The sequence below is a fragment of the Carassius carassius genome, chromosome 1 (genome assembly GCF_963082965.1).
Source record: "Carassius carassius chromosome 1, fCarCar2.1, whole genome shotgun sequence".
Taxonomy (NCBI): domain Eukaryota; kingdom Metazoa; phylum Chordata; class Actinopteri; order Cypriniformes; family Cyprinidae; genus Carassius; species Carassius carassius.
In genome coordinates, this window is record NC_081755.1 from 41,893,210 (window position 1) to 41,914,611 (window position 21,402).

At 37.6% G+C, this 21,402-nt stretch overlaps 2 protein-coding genes across 2 annotated transcripts; one reads left to right on the forward strand and one right to left on the reverse strand.

Moving 5' to 3' along the window:
- Positions 1 to 2,983: 2,983 nt before the first annotated feature.
- Positions 2,984 to 7,710, forward strand: trim35-13 (tripartite motif containing 35-13). Its single transcript, XM_059534393.1, has 6 exons — positions 2,984 to 3,877; positions 5,266 to 5,361; positions 5,459 to 5,689; positions 5,779 to 5,801; positions 5,887 to 6,005; positions 7,034 to 7,710. Exons 1-6 carry the CDS (start codon positions 3,488 to 3,490, stop codon positions 7,567 to 7,569), a joined length of 1,395 nt encoding a protein of 464 aa, XP_059390376.1. The 5' UTR covers positions 2,984 to 3,487; the 3' UTR covers positions 7,570 to 7,710.
- A 1,567-nt stretch (positions 7,711 to 9,277) lies between these two features.
- slc27a1a (solute carrier family 27 member 1a) lies at positions 9,278 to 21,401 on the reverse strand. Its single transcript, XM_059559567.1, has 13 exons — positions 21,127 to 21,401; positions 20,822 to 20,989; positions 19,697 to 20,091; positions 19,452 to 19,616; positions 16,912 to 16,981; positions 16,722 to 16,813; positions 16,499 to 16,608; positions 14,894 to 15,103; positions 14,674 to 14,800; positions 13,340 to 13,477; positions 11,549 to 11,713; positions 11,290 to 11,436; positions 9,278 to 10,299 (listed from the first exon to the last, which is right to left on the reverse strand). Exons 2-13 carry the CDS (start codon positions 20,986 to 20,988, stop codon positions 10,142 to 10,144), a joined length of 1,944 nt encoding a protein of 647 aa, XP_059415550.1. The 5' UTR covers position 20,989; positions 21,127 to 21,401; the 3' UTR covers positions 9,278 to 10,141.
- Position 21,402: the final 1 nt, after the last annotated feature.

The following is a 21,402-nucleotide window of genomic DNA, read 5'->3' on the forward strand; positions in this document are numbered from 1 at the left end:
GATGTTATTTCAGCAATTTCTCTATTCCCAGCAGTGTTACAACCCACTCCAGTAGTGGGGTAGACTGTAACAACAGAATCATTGTATTTGACATTAACTCACATAATCTGCGATTAATATGCAGTATACACATCCAAGTGAGTTTTAATTGTAGTAGACAAATGTGGCTACCATATAGTAGGTCCCATAGGGACACATTAAAGTGTTCAGACCTCAAAGAAATGGAGGCTGAAACCCCTGATGAGTCCCTGCACCTTGCAGAGAGGTTTTTCAAAGTCCTAGTGCCTCCCATGTGGACGTGGCTTTTATAGTCTTTCACAGGTTTGGGAGGCACACAAAGCTCTAAAGGCTGTCCTCTTCTCACAGTAAAGAATATGTGAGCAGCATGACAAGAAGCTGTCTGTCTTCTGCTCTGGGGACTCCTGACCGTGGGCAATGCCTTCAATTAGGGAGCCAGAAAATCAGAGCGTATCCTCTGAAGAGACACTGAGGTGTGATGGAAATTCACTGCATTCCACATAATTTTCAGAATTCATATGATAACGATAATTTTGTGTACTGTACATATACAGATTAAGCTCATGATACAGCATGATCATTTGATTTATTGTACATCAAGATGCTAAGGTTTACGGCAAATCCCGAAGCACATCATTATTCAGCTAATGGAAATTATTAATAGGAACAAATGCTGACTTCACCTCAGACCTCAATATAGATCTGTCTGTGAGCATTTATGTCCAGACACCAAGTCTAAAGGTCAAGCGTCTGGAGTATGAAAAGGCACATAGGGAGCAGTGGTCTTTTTATCTACAACACTTAGGACCGAAGACGCAGTATATCTGTTCAGCTCAAATAATCAGAGAAAATAGAGGATAATTTGCCGCTCTTAGAGGAAGACCCTTCTTGTTCGGTGTGTGGAGAAGTGTTCAGTGTTCCAGCGGTCCTCTACTGTGTTTCTTGCAGGTGCAGCTTCTGTGAAATTAGCTGTCATCAGTTTTGGGAGATGCATTGTCCCCTCTGCTGAAAAGAGGGCTCTGGATCCCATCTCAGAAAGTTCAGGGAGCAAAAACTGAAGGTATTAAACACAGCACAGCTCAGTGATAAAGATATAGTAAAGACTGCATCAGATTGCACAAGCTTATCGATGCATGCAAATAATCACTAAATCTTATCTTGTATATTGTATCACTATCTTGTGTAATCTATCTTATGTTTTACTTAGTAAAATAAATTAAAGGTCCAGTCCTTTTCACTCAGTATGTCAACAACGACTTGTTACAGTCTTACAAGATTCTCTCTCTCTCTCTCTCTCTCTCTCTCTCTCTCTCTCACTATATATATATATATATATATATATATATATATATATATATATATATATATATATATAGGCATCTAAATGTAGAAAAACGACTTGGTAAAGTCTAACTGAGCATCAGAATGGGGACGAAATGGGATTTCAGTGTCTTTGAACGTGGAATGGTTGTTGGTGTCAGACGGGATGGTCTGATTATTTCAAAAACTGCTGATCTACTGGGATTTATTTATTTTTTTTTTTTTTTAGCACAAACATCTTGTTTACACAGAATGGTCAGGAAAAGAAAAAATATCCAGTGAGCGGCAGTTGTGTGTATGAAAATGCCTTGTTGATGTCAGAGGTCAGAGGAGAATGGGCAGACTGGTTAGAGATGATAGAAAGGCAACAGTGATTCAAATAATCACTCCAAACAAGGAATACAGAATATCATCTCTGAACACACAACACGTCAATCCCTGAAGCAGATGGGCTACAGCAGCATAAGACCACACAGAGTGCCACTCCTGTCAGCTAAGAACAGGAAATGGAGGCTACAATTCGCACAGGCTCACCAAATTTGGACAATAGAAGATTGGAAAAACGTAGTCTGATCTGATGAGTCTCGATTTCTGCTGCAACATTCAGATGGTAGGGTCAGAATTTGGTGTAAAGAACATGAAAACATGGCAGAAGAATTAAGGCAGCTCTGAAGGCAAAAGGGGGTTCCGTCTGGTACTAGCAAGGTGTACCTCATAAAGTGGCTAGTGAGTGCGTATTTATAATTTGAATGTGCGAGGTTTCAGGTGTCATTTGCTTCAGGCCTGTTATGCTGCTTGACATTACAAACTGCTATTACTTATCTCATTATTTGAATTTATTCTCGTTATTATGAACTTACTGTCTCGTAGCTCAAATACATCTAGTTCACTGCATTTTCTTTGTTTTAAAATAGGTTTATTTTATATTCTTCTATTTAGTAATAGAGCATAATGAATCGAAAGTCTCACACATAGTTTACCATACATTGAAACACAATCAGAATCATATTATCAAATTGTATATGGTTTGGAATAGTTAATAATCTTTTATAAATAGTTCACCTTTAATAGTTAGCTTATCTTCCAAGGAGTGGTTGTTTGGCCAAAACATGTCCAAGAGCAAGGCACAAAATTATTCTGGGAGTCACCAAGAATCCTAGAGCAATTTCTAAAGATCTTGAAACCTCTCTTGCCTGCATTTCATAAAAATAACTGGTCAAAAGCAGTAATGCTATAATCTGATGGGTTGGGAATGTTTAGCTGTATCAGTAACTGGACATCTTGGCATCATTTAAGAGTGATAAATTCTGCTCTGTACCAGAAAATTATTGAGGAGAATGTAAAGACGCTGGTTTTAAATTTAAGGTGAAGCCTGGCTGGGTTATGGTCCAAAACAATGATCCCTAAAGAAAACTAAACTTCTGAAATGGTCTTGACATATTCCAGAATGAACCCCAACGAAGTGTGGTTGAAGTGGCAACGCGACAACACCTACAAATGTCACTTAGCTGAAGCAGTTAGTTCTGCAAGCAGGAGTGAGCCAAAATTCCTCCATAGAAATAACTACAGGAAACATTTGGTTGCAGTTACTGCTGCTAATGGGGGTGCAACCAGATACTGGTTACAGCTCCATTAGCAGCATTAACTACAAATAGCGCTGAATGTTTTATAACCATCTCTAATGAATGCATGAAAGATTTAACTTGTTGTGGTGAAGATTCATGGAAATGTTTCAGTTAAAGTACCGATGATATTCAGAGTAACACTGAAAATCAGGAGGGTGCAAAAACTTTTTCCACACCACTGTTCTTGCCAGTTTTATGTTTATTTATCCTGCCTTTTAATTATTCTTATGAGGTGGCATACATTATCTTCTCAAAAGAAAATCTTGACATATTTCCTCTTACGTCAGTGCCGGGTTCAAATCGCTTTCCAGGAGCTTGATGTTACATAATATACAGAAAGAATGTTTAGGCATTCATCAGTAGATATCATGTGTCTGCCAAGACCTTGCTCAGTGATGTACAGTATTCTTTGAGCAAATACTGCAGCCAATCAGAAGACAGATCTCCCAAGGGTAATCTAAGTGAGAGGGAGGGCATAGTATCCCCTTGTGACCCAACTGGGCAATGAAGGGCTCAAAGGAGCAATGGCCTCCAAGCAGTCACATCTCGCAGAAGACCTGTCATGCCCCATTTGTGGAAATATCCTACAAAAGCCCATAGTGCTGTTTTGCAGACATCGCTTCTGTAAACTCTGTCTGGAGAGCCTGTGGAATGGTGGAGGATCTTGCGAATGCCCCCTTTGCTGTCAGCCATCATCTATGGGGGAGCTCATAGTCAACACCACACTTGAAAAGACCTGCGAGGGCTTTCTGGAGCACTGCAAAAATGACCCTCTTGCGTGCAAGGAGCATGGCGAGACCTTGACACTCTTTTGTTTGGAGGACCTGGAACCCACTTGTAGCACATGCAAATCATCTGCCTACCACAAGAGTCACAGGTTATATCCCTTAAATGAAGCTTCACATGACTGCAAGGTATGTCTACATACAGATTCATGGTCACTTGCATCAATGTTTGACATTGTTTAGATACAATGTTGATTCTAATCTATAGTTTCAACAATTGTGCCTTCAATTCAAGGACAAGAAGGAAACCAAAAACCTTTGCATGAGAATAAACATTTGGACAACTGTTCCTTCTCTTTAGGTCCTTGGAAATTGTATTTATGGATTGGTAGCTGGGTTCCTTATCAGACTATTAATAGCAGTATGCTAGGGCTGAGGCCTCCTGCTAGGGCTGAAACCAGATGCCCATGTGCTTAGTTTAGAGTTGATGAAAGTATACACTAGTATCTAAAAAAAAAAAACTCCTCAGAATCTTAAAATCTTTTAAGGTCAAGACCAAGGACGGATTAGGGTTACAAGGCCCCATCTTATCATTCTGATTATACCAGGGAGTTGAAAAGGGTAACAAGACATTATCATATCTTGGTTTCACTAAAATGTCAGAATATTTATCTTATGATATTGGCCTGATCTAAGAAGCTAAGCAAGGTCTGGCTTGGTTATAGAATTTAGAAGGGATTGCAGTCCATCCAAGGTGGTTCTCAAAACATTGGGATAGACTCCAGTGCTGGACAAGCATTTTGGAAAATGAATGGATGGATTTATTTCCCACAGTTATGTTTGAACAACTCTACACTTTCAAAAGTAATGTTTCCAAAAATGGGAGTTTTGCAGTGATGACAGAAGAATTGTTTTGGATTCCCAAAGAAGCTTTCAGTGAACAGTTCTTAATAGAACCTTTTTTTTTCTTTCTAGTGTTCTAGTGTGAAGAACCTTTTATCTAGTGGTGGGGTTTCAAGGATGTTCAATTCTAATCCCATTGGTCTGGGCTGTAATTCATCCGTGGTCAAGACTTAATTCTAATGGCTTTTCCTCCTAATGAACCCTTTTCACACTTTGAAGTTTGGAAAACTGCAATAAACTATAGCAGGGTGAACTTCTCTAGAGTTAGAAAATATTACTTTTGCACTCGTTTCTCCCAAAAGCAAAAAAAAAACAAAACATGCCTTTCTGCGAAAAAGATAAAATATAAAGTGAAAGCATTTTGAATCCCTTGCAGCATCGTTGACTAGACTTTCGTGAGTAAGTTCCAGGGTTATGTAACACAAAGCATAATGCTATAAATGTACATTACATTAATAAAAAATAAACATTAAAAAGTCATCAAAGGCTGATAAGGGTCCATTCTTATTGTGGATGCTGGTGTCTATATATTTTGTTTTCGTCCCAAAGATATTTAACAGAAAAGTTCAAAAAGGTTTCGGTGTATGTAAATGAATAATTAAACAGGTGGGTTTCATTACAGGCACATCTAGTGATTACTAACTCTTTTTTTGTGTGTTATCATTTGTATTCAGGAGGAACTCAAAAATGCTTTGAAACCACTTCAGCATAAACTGAAGCTCTTCCAAAAAGCAAAACTCACTTGTGAGCAAGCAATAGACCATATTAAGGTATTTTAATTTTGAATCGGCTTTGTTAACACAATTATAGAAAGAGAAAATCAATTACCCATTTCAGAAAAAGTAAATGATAACGTTCTCATTACAGAGTCAGGCAGAGAACACAGAGAGGCAGATACGAGAGGAGTTTGAGGCACTGCACCAGTTCCTGAGACACGAGGAGGCCTCCAGGCTTTCGGTGCTAAAGCAGGAGGAGGATCAGAAAAGGCAGATGATGAATGATAAGATTGAAGATTTGGACAATGACATCTCTTCACTTAGCAACACTATAAGAATTGTTGAACAGGAGATGAGATCTCAGGATATCCCATTCCTCAAGGTGAACATATGTAAAGGAATGACTTAAAACACAAATTACAATTCATATGCTGCACTTTTAGTAATCTGCTTCTATTTTATTTAACCTAGAATTATAAAGACACCATAAAGAGGTACTCCTTTGTCCCCTCATCTTAAGTATAATTTGATCTGTGACCTAGTCCCGGAATAACTCTGTATTCTTTGCTATATTGACAGAACCTGGCGTATTCCCCAGGATCCAGAGATGATAACAGGTTCACTGCTTGATGTAGCCAAACATCTAGGCTCATTAAAGTTTAAAGTCTGGGAAAGAATGATGGAAATCATTCAATATAGTGAGTATATTCAGTATCAAACCACCAAGTCATTTGCACATTTATCAGGACCCGTAAAAGCTTTGTTTGTCTTCTGAATACAATTGAAGATATTTGGATGAAAACCGGGAGGCTTATGACTGTCCCATTGACTGCCAAGTAAATTACACTGTCAAGGTCCAGAAAAGATCAGAATAGTCCATCTGCCATCAGTGGTTCAACTGTAACATTATGAAGCAACGAGAATACTTTTTGTACTAGAAAACAAAAAACAAAAATAACGACTTTATTAAACAATTCCTCTCCTCTGTATCTCTCCACACATCACCTTGCACCATTTTGGAAAACACCTACATGTATTTACCCTTTGATTTGAAAGAAAACAGCACATTCTGGCAGAGTAAATACACGTAGAAAACGTGTTCTTGTGGTGCGTCTGACACAGAAGAGCCTACAATACAGAGACGAATTTTTGAATAAAGTCATTATTTTTGTTTTCTTTTCGTACAAAAAGTATTCCCGTTGCTTCATAATGTTACAGTTGAACCACTGATGACAGATGGACTACTCTGATGTTGTCTTTCATACTTTTCTGGACCTTGACAGCGTAATATACTTGCCAGTCAATAGGACAGTCATAAGCCTCCCGGTTTTCACCCAAAATACGAACAAAACTTTTACGGGTTTGGAACGACATGGGGGTAAATAATTAAGGACAAAATGTTCATTTCGGGGTGGAGCATCTCTTTAAGTGAGTGGAATTCATTGAGGCAAATAACAGAGGATAGTATTGAAATTACAGTGGATAAATGTTCATGGGCTGTAAAGCAATCTTCCCTTTTGTTTGAACCTGCTCACCAAACGTCCATCTTTTGTTCTGGGAGTATGTAAAAAAAAAACTAAACCATTCACCTTATTAGAAGTCACTGCACCAAAATTGATATTTTAGAGTACAAAACAAAAAAACAAAACTTACTCACAGTTGCTTTAAAGATGCCATTAAATATAAACATTAGCATTTTACCTTTCAAACTATTCCTTTGTTGCAGCTCCAGTGACTCTTGATCCAAACACTGCGGCAAGCTGCTTCCTCCTGTCAGAGGATCTGACTACAATACAGTGCTGCTCGCAGACCTTTAAACTCCCAGAAAACCCTGAGCGCTTCGATATAGGTGCAGAGGTGCTGGGCTATGAGGGCTTCAGCTCAGGGCGACACAGCTGGGACGTGGAGGTCAAAAACAACACTTACTGGGTCATTGGAGTTGCAAGCGCATCCATCAGCCGGAAGGGAAAGCATGTACTGACCCCTGCAGAGGGATTCTGGACCATTAGGCTACGAAACGGAGAGTATAAGGCCTGTACTGCCCCATGGTCACCGCTAACTATGACTAAGGAGCCGCAGGTGGTGAGAGTCGTATTGGACATGAACAGGTCCAGGGTGACTTTCTACGACCCACGAGAGAGAACGCCTCTGTTCACCTTCACGGACATCATCACTTCGAGAGGATTCCCATACTTCTGCAGCGCCTGTAAGGAGCACCCACTGAAAGTGTTGCCAGCATGGATCTCTATTAAGACAGACTGATGCGAAGAACGTGCCTCTCAGCGTCTCTTTCTTCAAGTCTCACCTCTCATGTTAAGCCCGGCTCAAACTGAGTGAATTTGGCAACTATTTGGTCGCCTTAGACAAATTTTAATTCCTATAATCCAAGGCTAAAATCTGTTGTCTTTGATTGCTGATTTGACACATTCACTAACAGCTTGTTTATGAAATTCTGGCAGTGTCAGAAGATTTGGTGCACAGTCCTGCAGTGACTTCTCCTACCAGGAACGCCAAACTGTTTTCAAGACAAGCCATGATCATAATTAATGCTAGAGATTTCTTATAGCTGCATAAACTCCGGCCCTCCTGTCCTCTGCTCACAGAATTCATACGATATGTTGTCTTTGCTATGATAAACACCGGTGGTGCCACTGTTTTCATTTGGGTGTGTAGTGCTGCTTACACTATTCTTCTTAAAGGGGATAGTTCACCCAAAAATTTAAATTCTGTCATTAATTATTCACCCTCATCTATAAGACCTTCGTTCATCTTTTGAACACAAATTAAGAATTTTTTTATGCATTTCTATAGCTCTCTGACCCAGCCATAGACAGCAATGATCCTTACACGATCAAGGCTCAGAAACATTTCAGCCTTGAGTGAAATGCAGCTCGCGTTCTTGCACGCATTTGTTTTTAATGCGTCTTGACTGTCATAAAGTCTGACATTGACAACTGAGATCCCACAGTGTGACATGATCATCACGTTCGTACAGTCTGACAAGTATCAATCATAAAGGACTATTAAAAATGGCAGTGTGCGCCCGACTTTACACGTTGCGTGTGGGTGACTTAAGAAATAAGAAATAACCTTTAGTTTCACTTGTTTTGGATTTAAAAAATCCTGATAGTTGATATAGTAGGCAAAAAACAGTGTGTGAAATAAATAGTATTTATGAATTTACAGTATACACAAGTGCCCAGGTGACCTACCGGCGTGATTCTGAAGTGTACATCCAATGGATGTTTCTATGCCATAAGGCCACAGGAGAGGAGTTGTGAATGACAATGTGACAAAGGTAGTATGTCCAAATTACATTAATTCTACATTTTACTTTTTTTCATGGTCGCAAAGTAATTACTTATTCAAAAGTGCCCACTCGGAGAGTATGTGAAACAGCCAATGTCTTGCTACTGCTGCCACACAAAATCACATCAGAGATGACAGATGGAAGAGAGATACTCTACCCGCACCTGAACAAAGTTTGCTTGTTTATTTGGATTCCGTAAAAATCCGTATTTTGAGTGTTATTTAAGTTAAAGATGAATAGACATCGATAATTGTGTAGTGAAAATGTGATATTGTGACAGCCATCATAAGAATTATATTATTAAAATGTGAACATTTTTGCATGTATTTTTTACAATTATTATATATTTTAACATATGACCTATGCACAATTTTTGTGAGATTCGAGAAAAAGTAAACATCAATACAAGGAGATGAAAATAAGGAGTGTAGTGAAAATTATGATATATATATATATTTATAACATTAAATAACAATTAAATGTCAGGCTCAGGATAATAAAATTAGAAAAATGCAGTGAAAATCTGAAATTGTAACAGCGCTAATAAGAATTATTTTATTTATTTATTTGGTAATTATATTATTTAAGTATGACCCATACATTTAACAAAAATGTCATGTTTATGTCAGGACATTAGAATCAGAAAAGAGAAGTCTGTAGTAAAAACGATTATTTATTCTTTTAACCAGTCAGAAGTCTGAAGTAAATTAATGTGATCACACGGTTTTAGTTTTCAAAACATCTTTGTTCTCATGTCAGTGTGAGGCATTTCATCTTGTCATATCCCACAAGAGTAAAACTTTGAGGAGGTAAAATCTAAGGCACTTTGTTGTGGCTCTTTACAATGATATGCTGTATCTTTCAGCTTTCTAAAAGTCACTTTGGAGTTAGGCATTTTAACAACAGTTTTGTAGTAAAAAGCTCAAGTCTGTTAAAATACACTCATTATCATCTTTTCAGGCTCAAAAGGTATTGATTTAAGTCTATAGCAGTGGTGACGAACTCCAGTCCTGGAGAGTTCAGCTCCAACCCTAATAAAAACTCACCTGCCTGTAGCGTCCTAGTAAACCTTCAGACCTCGGTGAGCTTGTTCAGGTGTGTTTGATTAGGTTAAAACCAAAACTCTACAGGACAGACGTTCACCACGCCTGGTCTACAGTGTCCAAACCAGACAGTGGAGTTTTGTATCTTTCATCCTGTTGACTTAAGTGGTTGTGTTTTAAAAAAAAAACTGGTTAAATTGGGAGTGCACATATATTTTGTCACCTGTATGCTACCATCAAATCAGAATAACAAACTAGAATAATTCTCTCTCACTGTCTCATCTATTGCATATCAGATATTCAGCTCGTCATTGTGAAGACAGCTTGCTACCAAATTGAAGAAACCCAAATTGAAGATATTTAAACTAAATTTTAAATGCAAAAACTGTCTAAATACTAGAAATCTGAATGGGTTCTGTTGCACCATGGTAACACTGGGAGCCGTCACAGGTTAGAAGACCAGGTAGGTCTCTTCTTTGTCTCAAAGGGATGTCCTGCCTTCTTCCAAAGCATTGTACAGCTCCTCGGTCACGAGCTCGTAACGGCCTGCTCTGGAGTTCAGAAAGTAGATCTGGTCAGCTGTGAGCCGTGGATCGTATCCTTCCCTCTGCAGTCTGGTCTTTTGAATTTTAAATGTTCCTGTGAATAGTTTAGAGTAGGAAATCAGCTCGCAGCATGCATATTAATAATTTAGAAAAGGATGATTTTTTTTTTCATAATTTTAAACAAACGGCCACTGTAGCCAGGTAGATGAAAAAAAAAAAATTCAAGATGCAAACTAGCTCTGATAAAGATTATAAAACCCTAATCTAGTCAACATGAAAATATGAAGGTTTTATTAAAAAAAAAAAAAAATTGTAAATATATTTTATTTAAATCATATGACCTGTACTTTTCTTTCTGAGATTACATGCCCATGTCAGGACAGAAAAATTAGAAATTAGGAATACAGTGAAAATCTGATATTGTGACAGCCCTAATAATCATTTAATAAAATAAAACAAATTGTAAATATATTAAAATTTGACCCATACATTTATTTGAGATAAAAAAAAATATATATATATAAAAAATTAGACTGTAGTAAAAATCTGATATTGTGACAGCCCTAATAAAAGTTCTATATTTTAAATATATAATATATAAATAGTAATTATATGTTTTATTTAAATATGACCAATGCCATGACCAAACTAATTTTAAAAGTTCAGTAGAAATCTAGTTTAAATAAACAACATAATGCACAATTATATTTAGTAATTTCTTTACATTTTACCTATGTTATATGTAGTTATTAAGAGAAACATTGACATTTTTTTACTCAAATATTTTAATATATGAGAATTTTAATATATGAGAAATGTTATGCTGAGATTTCTGCAGATATTTTTTAAATGATGATGAGAAATCGATCCTTTGAAACAGACTGTTTGAAGAAAGCAAACATCTCTGTCTAAATGCTCTCGTATTTACAATTTCTGAGTTTTCTAAATGAAAAGCTTAATAGCTCAATAAAAGCACATTAATCATAGTGATATTCACATTTTATATTGCTTGCGTGCATATATGGCATAATACTTAATATGTCGTGGATTCCAGGCCGTATAGCATCTGGAGATCTGTCCTCACCTGTGGTATCTACACATGGGGAGATGCGCAGAAATATTGGCCGTGCATAAGGAGGAAGAGCTTGCTGAACCTCTTTCAGGAAAGAATTACAGTTGAAGTTTCCTGTTGAGTCAGCAATGGCAGCCATTCCAGCCTTTCCCTCCACACCTATAAAACACACACACACACACACACTGTATATGACGATATCTGACGTATACATATGGAATTATGGGTCCTGTGAATTTTAGGACAACAAAATTTGCTTTATCTGTCTCACCTGGTACGTTTACTCCAAACACTGCTACATCAGTTTGTCCCAGCAGGCTGCTCAGTGTTCCCTCCACTTCAGTAGTGGACACGTTCTCACCTTTCCAACGAAACGTGTCACCACTCCTGTCCCGGAAGTACATGTATCCAAGCTCGTCCATAACTAAAACATCACCTAAGAGACACCATACCAACACAATAAGTGTACTGCGTAGTGCAACAGCAAATTTCAGAAGTCTAAAATGTGCTGAACCACAAAACCTTTGAGGGTGTTGAAGAAAAATAACAATTATCTCTTGACTAAGAAAAACATAATGAAAGGAGACTTCAGTATGCCACAAATAATTTGGATAGACCTGTGGTGTTTTGGAAGAATGTTTTATGGAATAATGTGACAAACTGGAATTTTTTGGACCCATCAGTGGTATGTCTGGTGCAAATAATAAGCTTACGAGCGGAAGAACACAATCCTCACGATCATACAATGGAGGTCGACTAGTCTTTTTATGGGGTTGCTTTGCTGTTGCAGAAGTGGGAATCTTGACATCATGTATTCTTGGAAATATCATGGCAGTATCAAGCCATTTTGGCAAAAATTGTGACTGAAGCTTGATGATAACTGGACTTCAAGCAATGCAATCATCCCAAATTATACAGAGCTTCGTTCAGGGATCAGTCGTAGAATGTTCACAAATGACGCATCAATACAACACACATTTCACACACGTTTTTAGAATTCAGATTTGGATATATTATAAAAAAAAAAAAAAAAAAAAAAAAAAAACTAAACAGTGTTTTTTTTGTTGTTGTTGTTGAAGCCGCAGTTGGCATACAGGTTTTGCCGTTTTCAAAGACATCAATTACATGTTCATGTTACATTTCGGTTGTATTTGTAAATTAATAAAAAAAAAATAATATCCTAATACCGATCGCAGGCCACCACAATACCGATTGTTTTGCGTGTCTGTAAGTACTGTTTAATAAAATAATATTGAGAGTCGTCGTGATCAGAACTTCACATCGTATTAGCCATATACAGCTGTGCTCATAAATTTACATACCCCTTGCAGAATGAGCAAAATATTAATAATTGAAACAAAATAAGAGGGATCATGAAAGTTATTTTTTATTTAGTAGGTCATACTGTCCTGAATACGCCATTTCACAAAACAGAGATTTACATATGCTCCAGAAGACAAAATAATAACTGAATTTATAAAAATAATAATACTTAATACTATGTGTCATTTCCTGGATGATCCATGTCTGTTTTTATATTTTGTAATAGTTGTTCATGAGTCCCTTGTTTGTCCTGAGCAGTTCAACTGCCTGCTGTTCTTCAGAAAAATCCTCCAGGTCTTGCATATTTTTTGGTTTTCCAGCATCTTGTGCATATTTGAACCCTTTCCAAAAGTGACTGTATGTTTTTGAGATCCATATTTTCACTCTGAGGACATCTGAGGGACTCGTACACAACCTTTACAAAAGGTGGAAACATGTACGGATGCTCATTTGTATAAATTAAATTATTATTTTGTCTTCTGGAGCATATGTAAATCTCTGTTTTGTGAACTAGCTTATTCAGAACAGTACTAAATAAAAAATAACATGCAATTTTCAGGATCCCTCTTATTTTGTTTCAATTATTAACATTTTGCACATTCTGCAAGGGTTATGTAAACTTATGCGCACAACTGAATAGATTTAAATAACTTTTCATTTCACCTTCCACAGCGGTAACTTTCACACTGTTAGAAACTTCTAGTCACTGACGCTTCTTTGCAGTGTGTTACAGGTGCACCTGACAGATATGCAGAGTCGTTTTTCTTGAATACATTGTAGGCGATCTTCTTCCTGGTGGCATCCTGACTAGCGTACCCATCAAACCGACGCAGAGGATCCTCCTGATTTATTCTCCCCACCAACAGCCCAGGCTCTCCTGTGAATGGAAGTCAAAACACGAAGAGAAAAACCTATGATAAGAGAACAAAAGAAGTCTGAGGGAGCAAAATGCTAATTTTTCTAGTCTGATGGAGTCAAATAATAACCCTTTTAACTTGATAAGTGTGCTTATTGTTTTTTTAAACAAATGAAAATAAATGCCATTTGGAATTTTTTTTATGGCATTTAGTTTGATATTTTACGTAACGCAATGACATTAATACACTTATAAAGGGGTCATGACTTGAGAAATCAAATTTGCCTTGATCATTTGGCATATAAGTGGTCTTGTACCATTAAAACATCCTGCAAGTTTAATTTCTTAAAATCCCCTCCTCATTATAAACAAAGCATTTATTTAATTAAGCTCCAAAAATGGCTAATTTTGGATCTAATGGCTGACACTTGATCCCGCTGAATGTGAGTGTCGCGTTGTGTCAAAAGCAAACAGAAATTACAACACTGCCGCCATCTTGTCTACACTGGATCACTTTCTGACACAGTCCATGCGCTCGAGTCTACCAACAGGACAAAGTGAAAGAATGTTCACTTTGATGCATTTGGTTTAAACAGCTCGTTTGTGTCTTTTTACCGATATCAGAAGGATCTCAGTGTAAGCAACAAGTAGATAGTTTATTTTTAATGGCTTGTGTCTAGGCACGGTGTCATGGAGTGTTCACAAAGAAACATTTGTTGAAAGATGAAGCGGTTCTAGCCATAAGTAAATGGCCATAAGCCATAAGTAAATGATTTCATAATGCTTTGTCTGGAAATGTGCATTTTATTTTTGATCATGTTGTCAAAACACTCGCATGCAATAGCGAGGGGGTGTTGATACCGTTTCTTGTGCTATAATGTTAGCCAATCATAACAGTGGCTGATTCCTGACCTGCCCCTTAAAACAATTAGCTTTAGAGAGAGGGTCAGAATGAGGGTGAAAAAATCTTTTTTTTTTACATATTCATTGTGCAAAAAAACTTTATTAACATTTTAAGTAAACCTCAGGGAACCTATTAAAATAATAATAAAAAAAAAATCCATGTCATGACCCATTTCAAGTGTCCAAATATGTTTTGAGGCCACCGTATATCAGATTTCTATTAGAAGGATTAGATCTAAAATGATGTGAAACCTAGTTCATTAACTTATATTTGGGAAACATATAAATCAAAGAGTATTTGGCTGTGAACGCACCAGGTCGGCAAGACACACACAGTCCCTGCTTGTCCCGAACCAGTTCCATGGTTTCCTCATTCACTTTCACCAGCCGGATGGGGTACACGTTTGGCAGAATGCGACTGTTAAAACCACAAGCCCCAACCTGCAGCGTTCAGAGTGAGTTTTTACTATTCAGTTACCTGTTACAATGGATAATTGCATATTCAACGTTCTCAGAACAACACTGATACTCTACCTTGCCATCCATATTGGCAATGCTGCAGTTGCACTCGGTGGCTCCATAGAACTCGCCGATCTGTTTCACTCCGAAACGCTCCATAAAAGCCTCCCACACGCTCGGCCGCAGCCCATTTCCCACAGCTAGACGCACACGGTGCTGTCGCTCAGAGGGGCGCACAGGCTGAGACAGCAAGTAACGGCAAATCTCACCTATGTACTGCACAACCTGCAAGAAAGTGAGCAAAAAAAAAACTGCTGTAAGAGTACGAACTATCCATGATTATGTGACCTATTTATATTTTTTTATTACTCAGTTTACTTATTCATTAACAATTAATAATTAAGATACTTATAAACGAATCATGCTCTGGATGTATTATTTAAAAGAACATAAAAAATGCATTTCATTCAAAAAATGGCTTGTTTTTTCTTGTGTTTTCTATTCTATATTATAATACATTTTTATATTTTTTAGGGCATTATATAAAATCGCACTTTCCACAACCTTCACCCTCTCTGTTCCTCTCTGGTGGAATAAGCTAACAACCTCCATCCGAACTGCTGACACTGTCACATTTTTTAAAAAGCAGCTGAAGACACACCTCTTCTATAAGCCCTTGACCACTCCAACCTTAAACCAATCCATTTAATACACACACACACACACACACACACACACACACAAATTCTCCTCTTCTTAAGCCTACTTTCTAATCTAGTTGTGAAATAAACCTGGCATTGAATATCAAGATTGCTAAATGCACATATAACCAACATGCAGAATGCTATTCTATCATCATGTGAAAAGATAACCATAGAAACAGAACTGGTTTGCAAAGAGAGGACCCTTGGAGATCCTTAAAGTCTGTACATCTTTTAAAAATATCATATAAATTACATTTTATTTGAGGTTAGATCAGTTTCAAATGGTATAAACCCAAGAGAAAGATGATTTTTTATTTTTTTATTCAAAGTAACATGCACTCAAAAGGTGTGTACACTCAGATGTATATAATGTGTAAAGAAAATGTGACCCTGGAGCACAAAACCAGTCTTAAGTCCCTGGGGTATATTTGTAGTAATATCCAAAAACACATATTTGGGTCAATTTTAATGATTTAAATTTTATGCCAAAAATCATTAGAATATTAAGTAAAGATCATGTTCCATGAAGATATTTTGTAAATTTCCTACCGTAAGTATAGCAAAACGTAATTTTTGATTAGTGATATGCATTGCTAAGGACTTCATTTGGACAACTTTAAAGGCGATTTTCCTCAATATTTAGATTTTTTTGCACCTTCAGATTCCAGATTTTCATATAGTTGTATCTTGGCCAAATATCATCATATCCTAAAAAACCATACATCAATGTAAATCTTATTTATTTAGCTTTCAGATTCTTTCTCAGTTTTTAAAAATTGACCCTTAATGACTGGTTTTGTTGTACAGGGTCACAAATATGAATTTCTCATCTCTCAAATCTTTGTTGGAATTGTATAAAGTTTATTTTCTTAAACTATATGTAAATAGTAAAAATGTAACCAACTGCTTAAAATGATCATATTCATAATGTTGGGCATTCATATTTGTCATTAATAATATAATAAGAGTGACTTACAGTGCAGTTATGTTTGATGCAGTCTTCCCAGAAGCGGCTTGCAGAGAACTTCTTCTTAACCACCACAGTTATACCCTGAATCAGACACTGGCCCACCCCCATAATATTACCTGTAAAAGAATCAATTCAACAGACGCACAGCACAGCTCATGACATATTCATTGAAAGCTTATAATGTCAGCAGCTGATCAGAAGCAACATGTCTGTCATATGTACAATATACCTGCTGAATGGTAGAGGGGTAAACAGTCATAGATGATGTCATCTGGCCGCATTCGAAAAGAATGGTACCCAAAGGCAGCAATCCTGTAATATCTTGGAAACAAGCAGTATATGAAAACTCATTTAAAAAATGGGCCTAATAGTATTTCTCTCTGAGATTTATGAGTGTGACGTGGCTGTGAGCAAGTTACCGGCTGTGCACCACTATAGCAGCTTTAGGGAGTCCTGTGGTGCCAGACGTGTAGATATAGAACAAACGATCTGTGACAGAAAGGGGGAAAAAATTGATAAAAATTAATAAATGCAGATGTAATGTAAATATAAATCAGTGATGAGACTATTAGGGTGATGCTTAGACTACTAGTTTACTGCTAACAGTGTAGTGCGCAGGATATAGTTCACTATACGTTTAATTGCGTAAATATAAATGATGAACATCTCATAATATATTTGCTTAATTCAGTAAGTTCCATCGTTTTGTAATCACAGAATTAAATTTAACTACATGTCTTCACTATTAGCAGTCTGGTTGAATATTGACTTATTAACTAATTTACTTCTAATTGACTTATTATTATAAAAACAGTAGCACATTATCTTTTGCTGTAGTATCAGAAATCTGATTGACAATCGTGAAATTTTACTGCTATTAGTATCAACTACTGAAATTTTTGTACTGTATCATATCTAGTGGACGATTTACATATTCATATTGAATTTTGCATTGGCTATGCCGAAGAGAACACAGTGCAATTATGCCATTCTAAGATTTTGAAATTCGGAAACATTCTAAATGATTCTATTCTGAGATTTTGAAAATCTGAAACATTCTAAAATTATGCTATACTGACATTCAGATATTTCGGTCTCTGTTTTTTCTGACGCTTGCCTTTCTCACGCAGACACTTACCTTCAATTAGTTTATTTTCTTGTATCATTAAAGGAGCTCTTGACAGAACTGAGGACCACTTCAGACGAGTGGATACATTTATGTGAGTTAATAGATCTCTGTGACTTGCAGATTAAAAATCTAATTAATATGCTACTCAAACTTTGTCACTGATTTGGGCTTATATGCAAAGAAACCAACAACTCTGCCAGCAGCACATTCTGAAGTGGTCTTATTACGACTTGAGCAATAGGTAATCCATCATATTTTGTAATAAATAGAGGGCAAATGCAGTCTGAGAACTGGAATACTTTCTCACGGAAGGGAGGACATCAAAAATACACTTACTAATAACTGAAAATAAACACAACTAGCCACCAGGATAAGCAGACACTGTTTTCACATGGTTCTAATACCATCTGTCCATTGTTATGGCTTTAAACTAACTGTCTAGAAGTTTCTAACTTACCTCAATAAAAACTTAAATAATGGCCCACAACAGACATTGTGCTACAAAACTGCAGCAGCAGAGATGGTAAAAGCACAAGACATGGAATAAATGTAACACTCCAGTGCGCTGATAGTCAAAGTAATGTGCACACAGAGACGATGATAATGCCACCTGATCCATTCATTTGAATGAACCTTTACAGTACAAGTGTCAAACTCATTTGAATTGTGCATGCTGCGTTTTAAAAGGGGAATAACTTGGTGTTCTTGTAGGATAAAAAGATGTGGGTTTACATGCAACAGAAAAAAAATTAACAGTTTATCTGTCTTTCCGTAGCTAAAAAATAATATTTTAAATACATTATACCCATTTACAGGGGTCATGAATTGATAATTTTTTTAAATAATATTCCCCGAGTTCCACTTATAATATTGGCACATCAAATGCAGTCATAATCGGAAAATTAATAGCCTTTTTACCCTGTTTTTGAAACTGTTTGAACACAATGTAATGTAAATATGAAATTACTTTTGGAGATGGTTTCAGTGATTATAACGTGAGTTTTGGTGAGAGCAGAACTCACACTGAACTGAAGTGATTGACAGCTCAAGTCAATATCAGCTATTGTTGTTATTTTAACAGCATTGACACATTAAATATATTTTGTTAATATTTTGAACTAAATTTTAATTTTACATTTTCTGCTTGCATTTTCATTTTATTTGAAGTATTAGTAACTTTGATGTGTTTTTTTTTAAATATGTCTATATGGTTTTTAAGGTTTAGTTATTTTAGTACTTGTCGGTTTGACTTTAGTACAATGTAAATATGAATATTCAGTTAATGGCTTGATCTTGCATGATGAATAAACCAAAATTCATTTATTTTACCTATCAACACCTTACATATCAAAACAATTTATCACAGCCCAGACTCTAGAATTTTCATTCTTACTTATGTGTTGCAGCATTACAGTCCTGTCCCTTTTTTTCAAAGAAGTGTGTTTGCAAAGCTTGTGGTCAAGGCATGCAAAGACAGTGTTCTTCCACACCTAAACCCTGCACAACATTTGGAAAATCTATATATAAATCTATATTTATTCCAAGTGACCCTGTTGTGATCCAAACATGTGCAAGAGAGGGAGATGCGTTTATCTGTGTCAATATCGACTGCATAATTAAATCCTTGTAGTAAGAAATGAGTCTGCTTGACTTCAATAAAAGCTGTTTTTGGACTAACAAGGAAGTTTTTAGGAAAATTTGATATATCAATTGATGACCCTTTTAATAAAAAATAAAAAAAGACTCGTCCACAAGCCGTATCCGACCCGTGACCCATGTGTTCGACAACTCTGCTCTACAGCTAAAACCTCGTAATGCTGTTGAACTCACCGTTGAAGCCCTTGGACACGGCACAGGCTGGTGGGTTTCGAGGGGCAGATGCCAGAATGGAGTCAAGGGGGTGACATTTCAGAGCGTCCATCTGGTCCGGTCTGAGGTCTCCCGTGCTAAACCGCACCATGCTCTCACTCAAAGAGGAGCTCACTTCAGACACGGCTGCATGCACACAGAGAGGCACGTGGAATTAATTAGTTGCATGATCCAGGTAAAAGTTAGAGAGAAGGTCATAGGCTCACCGTCTACTAGCTCTGCTCCGAAAACCAGCGCTCGGGATGCTGACACCCCCAAGCAGTGCAGGAGCGAATCCCGTCGGAGGTTAAAGTTGATGAGCGCGGCTTCTACGCCTACTTTGGCCAGGCCCAGCCAGAGCGCCACCTGGAGCGGCCGGCTCTCCATGAAGAGCGCCACCACATCTCCTGCGGCCCAGCCTTGGCTCAGTGCCCAGTGGGACACAGCATTGGAGATCTGATCTAACTGGGAGAAAGTCCACGTTTCACCAGTGGCTTCATACACAAGCGCAGGCTTGTCTGGGTGCCGAGCCACGGTTTGTGCGAAGATGGAGGGTATGGTGTTTCGGTTTCGAATATGATGCCATAATGCCAGTTTAACCCTCATCAGCACATAAAGACCACTGATGGGACAAGAGGAGAAGTCGGTTATTCAAGCAGGCTGAAAATAATACAGTGAATCACTAGTCATTTATGTTGCTATGCACTTGTTTAATATTCACATCTTTCATAGCTCTTATCTGAAGTCTCTATTAATAATTGCAAAATTTTGCAGCCGAAATCCAGACTGAGAATTTTGTGTGAGGAGGAAAGATTTCCCCATGCTTATTTCACAACAGGTTCAACAGGATTATGTTAATGTGAACACACACAGGCAGCGATTCTTTGGTTTCATAACCAAACTTGCTCTGATTTGCCAACCACTTAAAGCTGGCACAAAACGGATGTTGCAACAGGAAGAGAACATTATTATGCATGGATGAACTGTTTACAATAAGACCAGAGACATGCATTAAAAAAATGGATAGGGTCAATTTTGATTGCATGCCTAGGTTTAATTTCAAAGTTTCATTGAACAAACGAACAAACGACAACAAACAGCTAAAACCAGCATATGCTAGTCGTCTGGTATTTGCTTGTTTAAGCTGGTCTACCAGCAAAAATGTGCCAGTCAGGTTTTGTCCGTAGTAGTCTCCCAGTCTGATGGCTAAAGAAGTGGATAAAGCCCTTCTAAAACCAGCCTGCAAACCATTTCTGACCACGCTTGAAGACCAGATAAAACCAGACAACCAGTTTAGGTTGTTTTTTTCCCAGCAGGGCAGAATTTATAGATCCAAAATATCAGTCACTCACTTGATGTCCCTTTTAGCCGTACGAACCACCACATACAGGTACTGCCAGCCTCCTGTTCCTAAGTAAACACCCAAACTTGCTGCGAGGCTCCAGGACCAGGATGCCCCAAACAGACGGAGCAGGCCCAGGGAACCGAAGGACAGGGAGCCACTCGCCACATAGTGCATCCTGAAACAGGTCCATGCTGTACATCACTTTTCAATCACAAACACAGCTGGTCTCCACTTTGGTATTCAGAGGACATGTGTGTCTACAGATTGTTTATGGTGGTATCATAAAGCAATAACACAGTCATGAAAGCTTACCTATGGTAGAGAGAGATACAGTTCAGTCAGCCCTGATCTGTGGAGACATGAGACGACCTTGCAGTGCAGTTAGAGGTTGACTGACCACAGTTATGTCCAAACTACTGACCCCTGTGAAAGTACCCCGAGCGGTGGGGGTGGGAGTGACTCGCTGCGATAGTCTGTTACATTCAGAAGTACACTATTCTGTAAGTATCTTAACTTCCTATGCAGCAACTTTTTGACAAAATATGTGTTTACGAACAAGCACTGGCTGTCTGGAGCAACATGAAGCCG